This window comes from Lampetra planeri, chromosome 1, assembly GCF_965212315.1.
Source record: "Lampetra planeri chromosome 1, kcLamPlan1.2.h2, whole genome shotgun sequence".
Classification (NCBI taxonomy): Eukaryota; Metazoa; Chordata; class Hyperoartia; order Petromyzontiformes; family Petromyzontidae; genus Lampetra; species Lampetra planeri.
In genome coordinates, this window is record NC_136107.1 from 6,424,846 (window position 1) to 6,444,871 (window position 20,026).

At 43.0% G+C, this 20,026-nt stretch overlaps 1 protein-coding gene across 7 annotated transcripts in view; it reads right to left on the reverse strand.

Annotated features, from left to right (window-relative positions):
• Nucleotides 1-219: 219 nt before the first annotated feature.
• Nucleotides 220-20,026, reverse strand: part of INSIG1 (insulin induced gene 1) — a 54,985-nt gene continuing 35,178 nt past the window's right edge. For 3 of the 7 annotated variants that reach the window (XM_078615974.1, XM_078615777.1, XM_078615897.1), the window contains exons 2-6: nt 17,890-18,390; nt 14,954-15,078; nt 13,712-13,878; nt 6,694-6,820; nt 220-5,198 (exon numbers count right to left, since the gene is read on the reverse strand). In XM_078615974.1, the coding sequence (XP_078472100.1) occupies nt 5,157-5,198; nt 6,694-6,820; nt 13,712-13,878; nt 14,954-15,078; nt 17,890-18,184 (756 nt within the window). In that variant the 5' untranslated portion in view covers nt 18,185-18,390 and the 3' untranslated portion in view covers nt 220-5,156. Of the gene's footprint in view, nt 5,199-6,693; nt 6,821-13,711; nt 13,879-14,953; nt 15,079-17,889; nt 18,391-19,466; nt 19,589-20,026 lie in introns of those variants that run through there. The other 4 variants (XM_078615837.1, XM_078616045.1, XM_078616190.1 and 1 more) reach the window with 4 other exon arrangements.

Sequence of the window (20,026 nt, forward strand, 5' to 3'; positions counted from 1 at the left end):
TATATTTTGCAATAAATACATTAATCACGTTCCAGATTCTCATATAGGAAAATTCTATACATTTACTAACACTGCTATCATGCAGTTTGCATTGTTTTTGTGTGCAAAATTAAATTAATAGTTTCGAGAAGAAAAGCATCTGAGCGATATACCTTATATTTAGGTTCAGCACGTGATTTGAAAACCCCACATACATTATGACACCGAAGTTGTCGCGCGTGGTGGTGTATTTTTTATTGAAGAAAATTAAAGAGCGTTCTTATCGGTTAACGTCGCATAAAAAAGAGATTTTCCCGACAAACAATGAAGACTTAATTGACTTTTGTATGCACATTCGAGCGAGGTGCGTATTGCCTACAAAGAGGAAATAAGCTCGCCAAATTTGCATCACGTAAATGTATAACGACAGGCAAGTCCATTTTTTGTGGAAAAAAAACCGTACAAGGTGTCCTTAAAGGTACCATAAATTTAATATACACATATATATAATTAGACAGTTTGATGTTGGTCTATACAACTATATAGATGCACAAACTTGGTAGGATTAATATTTTATCGCACAAGTTTTAGGTTCTTATTTCATCAAGGCCCAAATAAGTTGTTAGGCTCTATTTCGTGGGCTTCCTGCGACCGTCCAGATGTTATACAGCGCAAATCCTAGTCAGATCATGTCTTACATAGGTCGCGACGCAAACGGCAAGTATCGGTACACGCTTTAGACGTTCAAGTTCCATCCGTCGAAAGCTACACGTGTCCACCATGGCGTTAGCGCCATCAATTGTCAATATTTAAACCACGCAGCTCGAAGCGCTGTCCACTTATAATTAATTTTAATGCAGATCAAATGAAAATGGGAGTGCTTTTGCAGGCGGGGGAATTTTTTTTAATGAGATAGCAACACTGTTCAGTCAAATAAACCGGAGGTGAATAAGTCCTCTTGTTTAACCTGCCAGGCAATGCTAACCATGTCATATCATATCAGTGACCCCCTTTATCAATTATTCACTTTTTTTGTACAGTGTGGCATTAGGCAATTGGAAATGCATATACATTAGAGTTTGAACACAAGTATACAGAAATATGCTATTACACTGCATTTATGATACGTACATAATCCTAATTTTTTTACGACGGTGGTTGGTGCCTTGCAAGGGGGATATAAGGACAATGCCCACAGTGCCACGTGATCAAATGTGGTTCCCATTGCATTGATCCTATAGGGATGACGATGTTGGTGATGATGGACCGAGTCAACCCTGGCTGGGATGTGAACCCCTGGGCTCACAATTGGGAGCCCTCTGCTCGACCGAGATGTATCTGGGTTCACAAAGCAAGGTCACAGAGCAGAGTCTCAAGAGTGGGGACTAATGCATTGTAAGCAATGATATTGTAGTTATATTACCAAAGGTAGGGTATTGGTAATGACATATTCTGTTTTCAGTGTGTAGTCGCGTTAGTTAGCTTGTATCAGTTGTTTACTTACCCTATTTTAAGAAAAAAATGGAAACATTATATAAGCAGCTTGGTTTAATGTGAGGACATTAGCCAATGCAGATTATGCTACGAAGTTCACAGCCATAGTACAGGACTTGACTTTATATTTCCATGGCCAAACAAACCCGGTATGAAATTGAGTCGTAATAAAACTAAGTAATCAGACCATGCTACTGTGAAAATAGGTTACTTCTCTCCGGTAATCAGACTAATTAATTTACTTAAATGGTCCCAACACTGGATACGTGGATCATGCAACACCCTGCTCGCGTCTCAAACCTATGACATGGTAATGGAGGGTTCCCCGCATGCTCATTCGGCACCTGTGCTGTCAAATCCCTTTACATGACCACCGTGAACCAGTCGGTGCACGCCGCACGCTGCCGACACTGACCTGGCACAACAGGTCAGTGTCGACAGCGTGGAAGTTACCAGAGTTTAATGTTCAAAGGTCATACCCGGCAAACACATTCAGAGATACCCTTTTGCCAGTTCAAGGAAACGCAATATTTATTTAATGAACTCACTTATACATTTGCTAAATGTGGCCGAACAGTTTGGAATACATTGAGAATAGTTAAAAATGTAATACAAATTAATATTACGTGCTGCATTCAACTGGCCCCTCGGATGTTTGTGATGTCATTTTAAGAAGATTGTACACGTTTGTTTTGTAGAGTCTTTCCCTTTAAGCAAGGCCAAGAAGCGCATCAGCGGTGTTCACACAAGGGAGTGTTATTAAACTCTTGATTTTGTTCTAATCTGAGCATTTATTCAGAATTAACTCTCCAGTGTAAACACTGGTTGAGTGCCATGGCCAGATTATCTCATCTACCCATGTTGGGTTGTTATTATTTTTATAACACTTGTCCAGGGCCTCCACTCTTGAACTTCATCGTGCACACTCAAGGTCACATTGCTTGAGTATGATTTCAAGAGGTGCAACATTTATACCCAGACAATAAAATAATCAGCTTGAATTAGCCTTAACAGGTCGTTTTTGGCTTGGACTCTAAAATAACATCGGACAAGCGATTGCAGAATTAAACTTGACGAGTCTGCCTGCCCAAATAATGGGGCAGCACACATCTCCAATGGGGAGACTCGAGCTAGCGGTGTAAATTCCACATTCCTAAGGAAGCCATTTTCTCCACAGGACACCTCCTGTTAACCTTGGGAGTTTCCGTCACTTGTAGTAATGTTTTATGTGTGTTAGATAAGACATTTCAAGAGTTTCCGTGTCTTATATTTCTTTTTATATGTAAGAGATATTTCCTCGAGACGGGGGTAACACAATTTTCACACCCTACATCAATGCACAGAGAAAGCAAATTCCAGCAAGCATGTAAGAAATATCACATGAACATTCAAACAACCAATAGCTCACATGAATATTTTAACAAATTAATATATTTGACACACGTAAGGTTATCAATACACAAGTGATATTTATTTTTTATTTACAAAAGCCAATCAGCCACTTCTTTTTTCCTCTAGGTAGTCAAAAAAGACCTATATAGTTATAGATGAAGATTGTGTTATAGTTTGACGCAGGCGTGGATGCATATCGTCTGCTAGTATTGCACTTAAAACGTTTAAGATACAGATTCTCTGAGGAGGATCTCAATAGTCAAAGCTAAACATTTGCACAATTACTTAAATCTCTGAATATTCAGGTCACGTTCAAGTATTCTTAACGGAAGGGATGCACGTGTGTGCTGTGCACCTTAACATGTATTGCAGTAGCATAGCAGCAAGAGGCAAGGGACATCTGTTGCAGTCTACTTACAGCGGTAATCCACAAATACCGAGTGTCAAGAAGGTATAGAATCAACAAACCAGTAGGCTGCAAATGGCAAAATACTCAGAACATTGTTCATTTTGGAGTGACAACATACACCGTAGCGGATTTTAAATAAGAATAAGAGTGTTAGATCGGTTGCCTGGAGCCAGCCGTAATGATTAACACGAATGAGGTTTCGTTTAAAGGAAGACAACCCGTAAGCAAGATAGCTGCTATTTTGTAGCTGCATGCTTGTGCATACAACTGCCACGTGGGGATTACTCTCCTCTGTCTGGTATTATTGCCACCAAAGCATATCAATTGACTTCTAATCGGACTTCAGGGAGTCCCGATTCATTCACCGCACCATGCACACATGCACGATAAGCCACCTGTGCGGCCTCAATGCTGACTCACAGCTACGCTGAAGGCCATCACCTCCGTTCACAAAGTGTTGCCCCTCTAACTCACGGCAATATCATGATAAGCATCACTAAGCGGGGGGGGGGGGGGAAGAGAAAATTAATGTTTAGTGAATGGAGCTCATAACGGTCACAAATCCATCTCGAACCAGTAAATGGGCTTTTGGGGGTGCACTGGCACGTTATTATTCTCACACAAAGTGGATTTCCACTGCAGCATCTCTGTGGACCGACACCCTGCTCTGACATAGAAACTAAACAGAACCCAGTTGTTTCTTGGGCTGTGTCATTCGTTAACGAACCTGTGTTTCTTTCGCACGTTCCAGACTGGACAAGGTCCCTCTCCGATCATGAGGATAGGGAACGGTCGATGTGTATGCATTCCAAACGATAAGTTAACAGGAGCTATTACGAAATATTTTGGATATGTTCTAGATTTGAAAAAAACCAAAGAGTATTTTGGATATGCCCTGAGAATTCACAAAAGGCACAACCTCTGTATTTACAAAAACATAAAGGGTGAATGGAAATTGTCGAATTCCTTTCAACATGTCCCACTTTTGCCAATTATTTTGTAACTGTTGGATAAAAACCTATGTCAATTTAGCTATTACTTTTCCAAATGTATAGCTTCATGCTGGGATATGCACACGGGCACGCGATTTCTAATCGTCTCACGTTCTGATAAGTTGTGGTTGCTTGCAGTTGAATAGCAAATGCTTAAAACAACCACAATTTGAATTGAGTTTCTTGATCAACCATTGAAGCATCAATACATTTACTTTTATGTTGTTCATTTCAAAATGGTGCATTACATTTTAACTGCAATTTACACATTTCCTCCGGTAATCGCACATGCTGAATTGAAAAGTAAAAAATGAAATACCTTTACAGTTGATTTGTTATGAAACTCAACTGACACGAATACTTCCGTATAAAGAAAATTGATCAGAGTTCTCTAACCAACTCTAACACCTACTGATGAACTCTGAAAGGTGTCAAAAACACTGGATGCTTTGAGCAAGATCTATGGTTTCATCATTGGCATCGTACCTCGCATGATCGGATATCAACAAAACAACACTGTTCATGTAAAAAGATGGCCACATATTCTTAAAATGTACTCTGGAGTGACCTGTGTATACCACTTAATTACTGTCTACGCATCAACAAGCTGTCGGCAAATGTGTCGCTTTTCATATTGGGTTTGCATTGCTCACTGCAACGTGGCGGCGTGCGTCACGCTAGCATACACCGCCCTATACACACACAGCTCTTCCCCACGTGGTTAACTCAGTATCCAACTCGAAACCCACTGTGCAGCCGTATTGGAGATTCACGCTCTTCTGGGACCGACTCCCAATGGGATCACTCCCGTCTCTCTTCTCTGTCTCTCTCCACGCTTTCCCCTCGCCTCCGTTGTGCACGAAGCTTCGTGGCTGACACCAACCGTCCTTTCACTCCTGGTGCAGCTTCTCGTGAGTCAGCTGACGTTCGTACTGTCGACACGAGAAGGCAGACAACAAAAACATTTAAAGCCTTTAACATTCCGTTATAATACGCCGCAGCCCAAACTGAAACATAACTCATGAGCTGACGTACTTATTGTTGAAACATGCTAGTGGGCTTGGGCAGAACATTCACCCGAAAGTGTTATGGCTGGCGGTCGAAACTAATGATGGAGTGGCAGCCAATGTTAAGAAGTCGAAAGGACATCCACCGAGGAGATGGGAGTGATGAGATTAGCTTATGTGCAAGTGCAAGATGAATTGTTGTATGGGAGATGGTTGCACCTTGGGATGGCCTTCATCCAGCAGTGAATTGTGACTCATGGAAATTATGATGACATAGCAAAGATCGCAATCGTTTTTGTTTTTTGCAAACTTATTACGATGAAATGCGACCTGCTTGGTTTCTGATGAGCCCCGAAGAGATCGAACGGACGCAAGATTTTTTGGTTATAGGCTGTGATCTCATAACATACTAGTTTTATGCACACGACACCAATGTAAACATTGTAAAAACAAGTCTGGAATATATAGAAAACTCACTTCCACTTATGTTGAAATAATATGTAAAAAAATTACTTTGATTACATCACCCAGAATGCACTTAATCTCGACAGACCTCCAAAGCCTGGATCAGGGCTTGGATGTGGCGGCCATCGTGCATGGCTGTAGGACGACGTGGTGGACAGCAGAGGAGCCGTGTCGCAAAATACATTGTTGTACTCTACTTTTATAACTCCCATATATCTACGCTCCCCACCTGCAACAATCCGCACTCACCAGCTTGGTGAAGTAAAGTATAGCAAAATAACAGCTATGATCGACATGGTATGGGGAAAATCTCATCCAGCTGAGGACTGACAACAGGGTTATAAATGTTAACGCGTACTAAACAGTTCGGAGACAAAGCCAAAACCAATGCAGCAACCAAGCCACTTGAAGAGAATAAAGGACCCAGTAAATGTGCAACTTTGCACCAAAGTTGGTAGGTGGTTGGCGAAATGTTGGTCCAGCGTTCCATGTTGTGGAAGCCACTGATATTCTGATATTAAGAAGCCACTGGCGCTATGCACTCTTAAATCTAGATTGAAAACTAATTTATTTTTGAGAAGAGGTTTTCCCCTTTTTTCTGGCAACAAAACAGCTGTGTTAAGATGTTAAAACACCAAACGGAAACCTTTTACAAGGAATCATGTCTGCATTAACCACAATACTTGTGGTCAGAATGCAAACAAAAAACGTACTCTGATAATATATGCATTGTCTTTGAAACTGATTGGTCCACACCAGAGACAGATTTCTTTTGAGCCTAGTCTCAAAACGGTGTTAGACCAGAGGACGCCAAAAGGCGTACATTTATTTTTGTGTTTAGTTTGTTGTCCTTCCCCCACACCTCCGATTTGTACGGTTGGCTACGTACGGTGCGAGGGAAGTTTTAACATTTCCACAAAAATGTTTAATGGGGAGGGTGTGAAGTGTCACGCACGTGCTTTGTTGTGGAGTTTGGTTTTACCATTGCGAGCTGCCGGCCGATGTTCCCCATTGTGACTCCTCCTGCAAAAAATATACATGGCAGCCAGGAGCGCACGTAGAGGAAGTCTGGAGACGTGTACCTGTCCACAGAGAGAGAGAGACCGGCTCCCGTCACTAACAGCCACAGTACAGTCAATAGTTATATTGCGTAATTTAAACTGACAGGGCCCGTTCTAAATTTCTACGCTGCCATGGGATAAACAGGGAGCACACTGGACTTGCAATTCAGAGGTCGGAGGTGTGCTTTGATCTCCGAGCATAGCAGTTAAAACAATGGGTAAGTGTACAGAAGATTCACCACCTCTCTCCACCCAGCAGTGAAAATGGATATACCACAGTCAATCAGCAAATGACGAGTGGTTGGGGTAAAGAGTGGGTACTGCCACCTCTTTCAAGATATCTGGCCAACATGGAAGAGTCCTTTCAAATACCAACTTGCACTCCCTCTAGTGGTAGGCCCTCCAGCCAGCAATGGCGTGAGTAAGCGATTGCAGAGCTTTGCCTTTTATCAGTTTCAATCCACGAATGGATGAAGTCGTCCCCGTGCCATGTTGGTCAAGGGGGTTGTGTGACCAGTGCAGGTTGGTGAGCGAGGGGAGATGAACCGAGGACCGGTTCAGATATCACTTGCCACTGGTGTTAGCTATGGCTGGGGATTGAACTCTGGTCGTTTAAAACTAGAACTCAACTAAGGTAAGACCGACTGAGCTATATAGCTCATTTTCAGACGCAACCTGGCCACATATGAGAGCTCAATGAAGTGGCTTATCACGGGGAAATTTCTAGCAGCCTAGGCTCATGTTGCTTCTAAATGTGGTGGGAAAAACCAGAGGGCTCAGAGAAAAGTCCATTCGATCACAGGGAGAACATGCAAACTCCAAATATACAGGCGTCAGGATCGGGATCAAACCCACGCACCTCCTTCATGCCAGGCGAGGTAGTTAACATCTGGCCACCCTTTGCGTCCCCTGACTCGGTTGCCTTTCTGTCTGGAGTTTGTATGGTTCTCCCCCTGTTCTGCACGAGTTTTCTCCGGTTTCTCCGATTTCCATATCACTCAACTGCGGTTGCACGAAGCAACATCGCCCCCTACTGCAAAAAACTTGGCAGGACCCCCCCCCCCCCAGAAAGCGAGTCTTGAGACTAAGTGAGTCTTCCTGTGTAAACAAGCATAATATAATAAAACGAACATGTAAGAGTCAAAAGTGCAATAAGACATTACAGTACAATGGATTGTGTAATAAAATGCTGTGTAAAAGCACGTGGTCTATTGCGCATGTGCAATAGGGACTGCTCCTCGACCTCAAGTAAACTCCAGTGAAACCTGTAAAGAGGCCCTTTCATGACCGTGCAATAAAACCAGATACAACTCCTCTCCAGTGGTAGGCTAAAACGAGATAAGTGAAATTGCTGCCTTGTATTGCATGCACGTTTCTAGTAAAGTGTATCGCGATATAATACAATGTGCAAGGGCCAGCACTGTCAAAGTCTGAAGCATGCAAGCTTTCGTACGAGAGAAACCTATCTGCATCGTACTCTGGCCCCTCATTCAAGTCCAGTCTCAACAGCTTCCCTATTTCCTTTGCTGACACACTGTTATCTATGAGGTACCTTAATTTGCACAGCCTCCTAACACACACACACCTGAGTTTCTCGAGCACCCCGTGATGCACACGTGACTTGAGAAAGTGGTTTCACTTAAACGCCTCGTGAATCCCAAAAACGTTGTGGTAGGTAGAAAATGCAATTGTGTAACACTAACGCACACAATGGGACAGATGTTTTCATCATTTACTCTTCAGAATATGGAGCAAATGACATCCTGCAACATGGATAACTTTTTACGTGACATCAAATGGTATTTGCAAGCGACCCTGTTATAAGACTTTTCGATTCTTGTTATTTAATTTAACGTACAGTCCTCCTAATTTCGTGTGGGTCGTGAGGGTTATTTGACCATACATCACCACACTCGTCAGTAGGGAGGTGATGAAAGCAAGGGTGCATCGACGTGGAAGCCAAGAAGTACATTACAATGCACCTTGCTGCAAAGCCCTCTGCTGCCCACCACATAGCCCCAGAGCCTATAGCAGCCTGTTTTATGCATGGTGGCTGTGAAATTCAGAGGGCATATAGCCTTTCAGACCTGATCTGGCTGATGCCAATGGCTCGGCAATAGAAGTTGTAGTAAACAAGATCGCCTCTTGTAGTAGACTACTACAGGCGCGATGTAATGCAAGGGTCAGATGACGCAAATGCCAAACCAATAAGGCCACGAATTGTTCCCAAGCGTGGGAGACCATAGGTTAACCAACCTAACATTGCTTCGCACATATGCATGCAGGTGTAAATATGCATACACACAAAGGTTATTAAGGTGAGTCATGTTAGCAACCACCGATTAACACCAGAAAACCACAAAAGAGCTGTGTCCAACACCACCTCCAGCTGCCACCGTCTCCAAAGTGATGTTGACCAAGCTACACAGGGCAAAGATTTTAGGCCGAGTCGACTTAGAAGGCCAAGTCAGGTAGATACAAATTACCGATGATGTGCATGGCTAAGGATATAATGCTGTAGGTTGATCATGTAGTAGGGTGCACACATTACGACGCCCATGGTGTGTGTACTTCTGAATATACATAACGTGCGCAACCACTAGTGCACTGCACATACAAGTCTAGCCAGCTGTCATTACCATCGTAGCATTTGATTCAAAACGGAAAGCCTGCGAGTTTATACCACGGTGGTGGTGGTAAAGTGAACCCATCATAAATTAAGCACTCATTTGTGAGACGTGAACTGTGGTGGGCTCATGCTAGCATTGTCCCCACTATTGGAATGTGGATAATTCCACCGCTGGATGAAAGGCACCGTCATGAAGACCACCGTCAAACACAGCTCAAACGATCATCCGAGCAGGGAGATGCTTTGAGTCGACTTGTGTATAAACAGTAAGCATAACATTTTCCAAAAAAGTTAAATTAGACTTTCCACAATACCTCCAGCAATATTCCAATATATCCGTCAATGCAGTTAATTTATGTTGCAATGAACTTTAATTTTGAACTTTTAGTGACATCTACCAGGTCGGCCTTACAAACCAGCCCATTCAAGCACAATTGCCAGCTGGTAATATTAACTCTCCAACTATAAATGGTGCAGGACAGAACTACAAAAAAAGCACTAAGTAGGATACTAGAAATGTGTACAGCTCCATAACAAAAAAAAACTAAATTCATTTTTTGGCCACGTGTACAATCAACAAGTTAGCAGACTGCAGTAGTTCATGGATCGGGAAGTCAGAGGTTATTGCCCTGGAAGCTCCTAACCTTCACGAGATGGATAACAGTGTACAATCGAGGAGCAAACATCCTGTCACTAAGATTGGAAATTATTATACTCGCAAGCACTAACATGTACCTTTTAATTTGAAATTAAATTATATCTGTTATATCTACAAATGTCTAAAATCTAAATTTTCTCATTCTATCGCATATTCACAGGAAATTATCATTTAATGTGCAAACGTTATGTTTTTGTTAATAATTGACAAGAGGCATGGAAAACACTCCACTCTTATCTGGTTTGAGAGGATGAAAACAAGTACTTTGGTTTGGTTATGGGATATTATCACAGATAACGTGGGTATTTTCTGAGACAGTGATTCTCAACCGGGAAATGGAAGGTCCCCATTCTGAATAATGGCCATGAGTTAACTGTAGAAATTCCACATTTCTTTTGCAGGAGGTACCTTCGCCACAGGACCCTTCCACTGATTAATTTAACGTTATACTCACTTTATCAACCACAGAAGGATGATGATGAGCTGAATAAAAATTCTCAATTATTATGTCCATACTTTTAGTCAAATAAAAACACACCAACTAAATTAGGTTTCCATGACGTTCGATCCATCAAACATTTAGAACTTCCCAAAAAAAATGTACGATCTTTAGACACAGCCTTTCTGCTAAATAGGCTCAGTTCTCCCCTCTTCTTATTACATTCTACCTAGGACATAAAAGTGGGGTTATTAGAAAGGAAACGCTTTGTATATTAAGGCCTGAACTGGATTTGCTGTAGCAAGCAGTCTAACTCATGTCTGGCTAGTATTATACCTATGAGCAGCAGCATACTAACGTAGAAACCAGATTGGAAGTTCCAAATGGTCTCCTTTAAGAAAGAAGAGACCACCTGCAGACTTCACAGCACAGCCCCGGCCTGTTTTTAATCGTTAAAGTGAATTACTCGATATGTTGAATTCCACCAACAACTCAGTTGTTCATAATACATATTTTTGGAATTAGATTGCATAAATATATAAATTACTGAACTCAGATGTTCGGTAATAATGTTTAGCTGGTGGCAAATTCAGTACTTTGAAGGCAACGATTTGTGGATGAAGTAGACTTGAGAAACTACCCAACCTGGTGGGCTGTGCATTTAGCAAGAGATGGCAGTGTAGGAAGTGGGATTTGTGAACCTGTCGATGCAAACATTTGAGCATTATCCCCTCTAGGCTCTTCAATAGCCTCCCACTCCCAAAAAACGAAATAAGCCCAAAATTTACACTGTTTTTCGAACATAAAAACGCCATTCTGGACGAGTAAAAAACTGGCCCACAATAACAATACAATTAAAGGAGGTGGCTGGGTAGCTCAGAGGTCAGCATGCTCAGCTGGCATAACTTAGATCCTGGGTTCGAATCCAGGCACTGACATTAAACTGGGCTTTCAAGTGGAGTGAGATGATGGTCTCAGTCATTTCAATGAAAGCACAAAAAAGCAATCTCATTAAATTTGGTTGTGCACTTAATTTGGTTAAATTCCAGCTCTGACATTTGAAATTAAAATGATACTATCATGCTTCAAACATCACCGTATATGCAGAGTAGATGGGAAAGTGCTGCTCCCTACTGTGTTGAACAGAGGTGAATTAAAGGGATCTCAGAGGTAGCTCTGTGAAATCTACTTCTGTGGGCCATTTTCAAACGCAAAGGGTTGGACTCTTCTGCAGAAGTTCCGAATGTTTTCCTTGTCTCATGAAATGGTGGCAATAGCAGTCATGATACAATTGGGATTTTTTTTACCTGCCACAAAAAAACAAAGCCACAATGAGGTGGGTCAACAGTTTATTTGTGAGTGCTTGCAGCATAAGGACAAAGAGCAATATAACACCAAGATTCAACCTTTGGACCCTCTTGTTTGTTTATGAAGCAAAAATATGGATTGGTGTAATTCCAAACTCAATATAAACATGCTTGGTTAGACCTTCCCCAGGTTTTGATCGACCACTGGAACAGATTGAATTACTTTGGATGTCAACAGCCTATTATTTGCTGACTGACTTTACACCACTCTCCATATGCAAAATATACAACGCGTTATAATATAGTTTCCAAGCACAACACATTAAGACTCTAGATACAAAACTATTTTCCAGCTCCCTGCCACAATGTGGTGAATGACCATGACATGGGATCGCGATTGTACTCAATAATCTATTATTTCTTTAGATTTGTTTGCCATGTCTGTCTCTTTGGTCAGTCTTGTTCGGAATGTACTATGTATCTCATCAGGACCGTCTTTATCATTTTTTTCTGCCTCATATATGTGCCAGGGTTGCCACAAAATTAGGGGCAAGATGAGGAATTTGCAATATAAACACAAAAAGCTGTACATGAAATGAGCAATTCTGTCAAAAACACCTCCCAGGGTAAAAACATAATGCGGGTCAAAAGTTTCTGCCACGTGTACACCGAGCATGTCAGAGGCAGCAACGCGTGCTACAGCCATTCAGCTCTAGGGTCTCTTGAGGTCACGGGCCCTAGAAATAGTTAACTCTTTTAAAAAGTCTGATAAAACTGCGGTCCTCTTGAATTGTATCACTTCCACGTCTCCTGTTGACCACTATTTCAACTCTGACCAATATGTACAAATATTCTAAGATAAACGCATCAGCATTGCTGACTTTTGCTCCGGATTTTACATCAGATAAAAGGGTCAAAGGAGCATTATTTTATTTTCACGGATGTGTACGTGACCTTCAGTTGGACTACCTGTGTTTATTTTGCAGTCGGAGTATGTCAATAAAGAATAAAAATACATTGCTTCATCAAGGACGGTTAGGTATTGTAGTACATTAAATCATAATCATCATTGGCCACTGCTGGATGAAGGCCTTCCCAAGCCATCACCAGGGTGGGGGTCACACGGGGTGACAGCAGCCACCCTCCCCTCCATCTTCCTTTCACCATTCACTTACACACTCACCACACTCCCATCGAACAAAGACGGTCACTGCGGCCGTCCGGAACGCTGTTACTTCCGATATTAGGAAGCCACTGGAGCTACGCACTTTTAAATCCCCCACGCCCCCCGCCCCTCTCCCCCACGCCCCCCGCCCCTCTCCCCCACGCCCCCCGCCCCTCTCCCCCACGTCCCCCGCCCCTCTCCCCCACGCCCCCCGCCCCTCTCCCCCCGCCCCTCTCCCCCACGCCCCCCGCCCCTCTCCCCCAAAATGCACAATGACGAGGTCAACAATCTCTACATTCATGGGCAATCCAGGTGTGTTCCTGAACACACGAGAATTATAAATGCATGTTCTAGTGCCCTGAATATGCCACACACTGTTTGTACTACAATGGTGGTGTGTACGCATATTTAAGTTCACTCAATCACTTATTTGCACACATGTAGCCTTGTGTTGCTATGCGTGAGACTGTAGAAGCCAATAGCGGGCATGTGTTGCAGGTATTTAAAGTGAACATTCAGAGGCATCTGGCCTGGTTCCCAAGATGACATTAGCACCTGGTTTCAAAACTCGATATGAGTTTTGCATATGAGAGTGATGTTCGTCGCATGACAAACCGATATTTCAATTATAACAGGTGGAAATGAACATAATTCGAAGTGTTAATACACTAGTAAGGTGGGAGTTCAGCAGCACAGCGTGTGAGCACAACTCACTGGTACACTCCGTTGTAGACCAGCAACTGCGTGACCAGCGTCGCAAGGAAGGCGATGCCGATGCCAAGGCCAAAGCCACTCCGCGATCTGTCAAATGTCCACCACAAGCCGATGGACAGGGCGGCCAGCGTCAGCGACAACTGGATGTTGTTGGCAAAGTCCACTTTCTGGAAGGGGTCACAGTCGTTAAGAAAAACCTACAAACTACATGATTAATTCTCATTTTGTAATCGATATTCCAAATTGTAAATTTTCAGTGTTGTTCGTCTCATTAGTATTGTTAGTTCGATAGTTTTTTAGTAATTAGCATGTGATATTTGCATATATTTTGCATGACTCGTAAGAGTTTCATACATGATATTACAAACAAGTTTGCACCACCACGCTCAGCAATTGGTAATCATTGGCAAAGTATTTTTTTTGAACAGTTGTAGTTAAATACTATTTGTCAACAGAATAAACTATTTATTTTAAATTAGACTGCCTTACGAAAAATGTATCGTATGGCATTTCTATGTATATAAAACTGACGGGCACTTAAATCAGGCGTTGTTCAAACCCATCTCCCCTTTACCTTGGCTGACCCAACTTGACAATACAGCAGGAGCAGCTACTCAACAAAGTTTGTATTTAAACTGATCAATACATTCTTGTTAGAGTGATGTACTCAAGGTCAGACCAGTGTGCAGATCACAGGTGGCCTCACTTAACATTGCTTAATTGTAGCAACACATGGCTCGGTCACAGACACGGCCGCATACCATGTCTGCGGCCGTCTGGAACGCTCTTCCTTCCGATATTAGGAAGCCACTTGAGCGATGCACTTTTAAATCTAGATTGAAAGCTCATTTCTTTAGAACTGTAGGAAAAAAGTTAAATATACATACATACATACTAGCCTTAATTGTAGCATCACATGGCCCGGTCACGAACACTAGAGCCTTTTTATAAAACGAAAAATTATCCACATACTTTTTATTATTGCTCACACTGAATGTCCTGCAACTGCAGTGTAGTAGCATGGCTAGCATGGACCCTGGCGAAAGAAAAAAAACACAAGGTCCTCTTTTCCACCTTCCCCCCCCTCTCTTTGTAGTCCACCACCTGCACCCCTCCAGCAAGCGCAGCCCCGGTGCAATTGCACCGACTGCACACTCCACTGCACACTCCACTGTTGTGCAAGTTCTATTTGGGTCAGAAATACCCACTGCACACCAGGCAATGGGTGCAACCAAAGGATACGGCACTGGCGTGGTTGATTCCAACGAAGACGGCGACACACCTCATTACGCTCGACCACTCGCGCTTGAATTTGTGAGGCTCCCCCAGGCGTCTATCGATGCAGGGGTACAGCAGCCCAATGACAACTGCCAGGCGTGAGGCAACAGGTAGGAAGGGGAAGGGACAGAAACACGTTACGATAACTATAGTCACAATAATATTAATGTCCCTTACGTACATGGTAAACACAACTGCATAAGATGCATTCATTAGGCATGTTACAAATCATGATCCCCGAATTGATCATTTTCACCAAAAAGGAGTAATTATGATTAAAAATATAATAGGCTTTACCCTTTCAGGCAATAAAACATGTGTTAAGATGTTTAAACACCAGATGCCTTTTTCAAGGCATCAAGTCTGCATTAACCACACATACTCGTGGCAAAAATTTGCAAACAAACATGCTCTGATAATATATGCATTGTCTATTAAACTGATTGGCCTACACAGGAGACAGCCTTCTTTATGGCCTTGTCTCACCACTGTCAGACCAGAGAACGCCAATAGGGAAACAGTACAAAGACAACGCAAGTATCGGAGCATTTATAACTCGGGTTGAGCAGTTATAGCTATGTTACCTTTTTGCCAGTATCAATGATACTGGTTGATAATATGTAATCGATTACTTAAATATTCATAATGCCCAGCTGTGGCATAAATATTGCAATGTCCCTTTTTAAAAACAGAGAATGCAAGGGACGAGGTCAAAAAGAGTTTGACCGAATGTTGCAACTTACACACATCAGCCTTAAGCAATGGAACACTGTATTCAGCGGACACAGCGAAATCATTTAGGGCAAAAAATAAAAATGCATTGGCAAGCAACCAGCATTAATGCAATGTCACGCGAGCAGAGGGTGAATCGTGTCGGGCAACGCTTTCCATGCCAGCCTGCTGTGCGAGAGCCCTGTAATAGGAAACCGTGACAGCTGAAGGAGCGGGGGAGGATCAGTTGGGTCAAGTACAAGCGCACAACCCTGGTACTCGGTGCTGATGCAGCTCTTTTGGTGGGATGTCATTAGAAACCAAGGGCAATGTCATAGCATTGCGGGTGCGGAGACAACCTCAAATGCCATTGGTTCTCGGGCACGACAAGAAAATGTGTTGCTCAAAGCCACAGACAAACAATTGTGTATCGATTAAACGTTTCAACATTGAACTGCTCACATGGAAAACAACACGAGTATGGAGTTAGACATTCACCCCTTTGATTTGATGAATTGTCAAGAATTTAAGTCACTACAAGATTCAACAAATCAATTATTTTGTTTGTCTCTGTGGTGAACATACAATCTAGTGCAATAAAAAAAAAGCTTCATAAGCATATTAATAAAAAATAAATGCTTCTTATATGTGTAATGTAGCATTCAGAGACGCTGTCTTGCTTAAGTTAAATATATTGATTATATATTACAGCCCACCCGACTCTATGCCATGTTATCAGGTGGACGCAGGTTGACTATATACAACTGAGTGACTCTATGTAGTTGCTACGCGATGTTCACTATATAGCTGACTGACTATATAGGAGCCGTCGATGTAGTAGCCACGGCGAAGATATACAAATTCTTTCCTAGCCTTCGAAGACGATGAGGGCGGTCCACCGTGATGACAGCGACGACGGTCCGGACCCCGAATCCCCACAGCAGCCCTGAGCCCCGCTCCACGCTGCCTTTTATTTCCCCTCGGCTCTGCCATGCCCCTTTTCCCCGAACTCTCTCCTTTGCCTCACTATAACACCCCCGGGGGTTCCATCTCTACCCCCGCGTTGACGCCTCAACCAGTTACCTCACTTGACCCTTCCTGTCCTCGTTCGCTGCAATCATTATTTATAACAACTTGGCCCCGTACTGTCCTTACATCTGTATAGTTAATCCATTGATTGTGAATCAAGTATAAGAATGGATTTTTATTGATGATATGCTAAGAGCTCAAACAGGAGCATTTAAAAATAAGAAAACATTGCTATGTAAACAATGCAGGCTTTAAACAGAAGTTTAAGTAGTGTTGCACAATGGACAACTGCCATTCATGTCACTGAAAAGGGAACAAAAACCATTAGGAATGCATTTATATATACAATAAAATCCCAGTTTACGTCGGGGATACGTTCCTAAAGGTGCGACGAATGTCGAAACTACATAAATCAAAGCAATTTATAGGGAGGGTGAAGGCGAAGACCAAGGCGATGGATACGAGAAGTGTGGGTTGTTGAGACGATGCAAATCAGGTAGTGGTGTTAATAAAGTGACGACGTATTTGCGAAATGACGTAACAGGAGGAGATGCAAATAAAGGGTATTGCCGTATATAGAGGGTCGCTGGAAATCAGTCAGGCATCCATATGTAATAAAGCACTTCGACGACGATCTTGGATTCGTGTCTTCTTTATTATTTATATCTCGACAGCTGGATAGCTCCGCGTTCTTTCCACGTAATACCGCTCGCTCCTCGTTCCGCGGTGTAAGTTGTTGTTGTCCTGTGCACGGCTCGCTCACGCTCCCCGCTCCCGCGCACCGCTGGCAGACGGCGCGCGAGGAGACAGCCACCGGACCGCCACGTGGCCGCTGGCGTTCCGGAGGCGCGAGACGTGGTCCCGCTTCCAGACTTCACACACTGACCACAAGCCTCTTCCTGCTTCCCCTTATAACCCCTCTCACACGTCACCAAGCCCCGCCTATAGCCACGCCCCCTCACGAACCCTCTAGATGGTTACCCACGAGCACCCTTGAGCTCCGCCCTTGAACTTTGGCCCAATTGACCCCATCCACCTAATCGGCTAATGGCTGAAGCGGCAGAGCCTATCCCACCGATCGGCGACCGTCAGTGTACTCTTGTATTACACATATATGGATCACCCTGTATAATAATAATACAAAAGGGAATCCGGCATACCTGCTGCAGTGCCGCAGCAGAGCGGCACCCACCACGCGGAGGAGAAGAGGCTGGCGATGACGTCGGGTGGGAAGAGCGTGACGTTGCGCTGGATCTGCAGCAGGTTGAGCACCAGCGCGAGGAAGACGCCCACGGCAAACAGCACGGCGCCCCGCGCCACTAGGCTCACCCACGAGTGGGTGCACAGCGGGCCCTGCAGCCACGGGCTGGCAAACGCGGCCAAGGCACTCCAGTCCAGTCGGCCCATTGTCGAGGAGGTCTGCTCTGAACTCGTATGAGACATTGCAGGATTCATCTGAAGCGTTGAGAGATTGATGATTTCCAAGCGGAAGATGCAATCAAAAACAAACGTGTCGAAGGGTCCCCTACTCTTAGTTTGTACTTTCTCAGTTTGCTTTGTTGTCTGTATTGATACACTTTAGCTCAAGTCTACATGGTTTGTTGTTCAAGCTCTCAACTTGATCAGAGTGGGTTTATGGTTTTCCAGGACATCAAGAGTACCTGTAAAAGAATGCACAAAGAAAAGTTTTTTGCATAGGTAATTATGAATTATGGTAAATTAAGACATTCTCTCTGTCGCCATATAAATTATGACATTTTGGACTGTACTTGTTATCAAAACCTCTGTATTTCAATTTTATGGTACTAGAATTTTCCCCTCCACCACCCCTCCCCAATGTGTGTGATACTACTGCCATATTTGCCTCCAAATTTCCTTTTTGGGGGGGGGGGGGGGTGAAAATGTTTTTTGGGGGGTTGACAATTTTTATAAACCTGTTGGATCAACATTTTACCCCCACATCTGGGGGGGGGTCTACTTTCTATAACTTTTTGATTCAGGCCTTCTGAGAGGCTCTTATAATTTAGTTGACGGACAAACGGATCGCCGAGGTTTATTAATAGTTGTCTTGGTGTGGTCTGGGACAGTTTTTGCTATTGTTTTGCTGCCTTGCCCAAGTTTGGAAATTGATGTACTTTTGCTGTTTTGTTGCCAGAAAAAATGGGAAAACCTATTCTCATATTTTGGTACTGGCAAAGGAGGTCCCATGATGTAGCTGCTCACCCCGAGCTCTCATTACTCTGATAGTGGCATTGTCTTTGTGCTGTTCGCCTTTTGGCATCCTCTGGTCTAACACCTTTTGAGACGACACTCCAAAGAAAGCTGTCTCTGGTGTGGACCAATCAGTTTCAAAGACAATGCATATATTATCAGAGTTTGTTTTTTCTTTGCATTCTGACAAGTATTGTGGTTAATGCAGACATGATTCCTTGTAAAAGGTTTCAGTTTGGTGTTTTAACATCTTAACACCTATTTTGTTGCCAGAAAAAAGGGGAAACCCTATTCTCACTGTGAATCGTATTTAAACATTTCATGTGCCACTAACAGTATTTATTAATCATGTTTATCTGTATTGTTTTTAATGAACCCCTAATATGTTGGTCGTACGTGATAAATTACAATGTCAGGAACACATCTCCATAGAGCCTATGCTATAATTAACCCGTCTAGCGCTGATTCACTTCTCGCTCTCGTTTCCAGGCACACATCCCCCACGCTAAACGGGGTATGCCTGTACCTTGCACTCCGATCGTTGCTTGTATTGTTTGTTTCTGTAACTTCCTGACCCGCCCCCTACTGGACATCCGTGAATAATAGCTTCATAGCTCATCACATTTCTCCAGGATAAATATTCAGATTCTGAAAAGAATATTAAATGGATAAATCAGTAGTATGGCGAGGCACACATTTGTTGTTGTTAATTTCATCCTATATAGTTTCGGCATAATGTCGCCTATCACGCACTCACACCTCTCCAGATATAATAAGAAAAAAATCACACTTTGCACACGTTTACCGATCCACACACCATGGCAAATATTTTATGGGGGCTTACAATTTTGAATGGCGCTCAATATGTATTGCAATCGGAGAGGAACAGCTCTAGACATGCCGGGAGGTTCATAATGTAGCACATACAATCACAGCCAAATCATACTGATGACATTTAAACCGTAATTATTTGAGCAATACTTCTCATTCTATTAATTCCGATATCATGCTGTTAGTAGTTGTGTAATTAGCATAAATTATTAATATATTTACACACGCTGCTATGCTGAATGGTAAGAATTGATT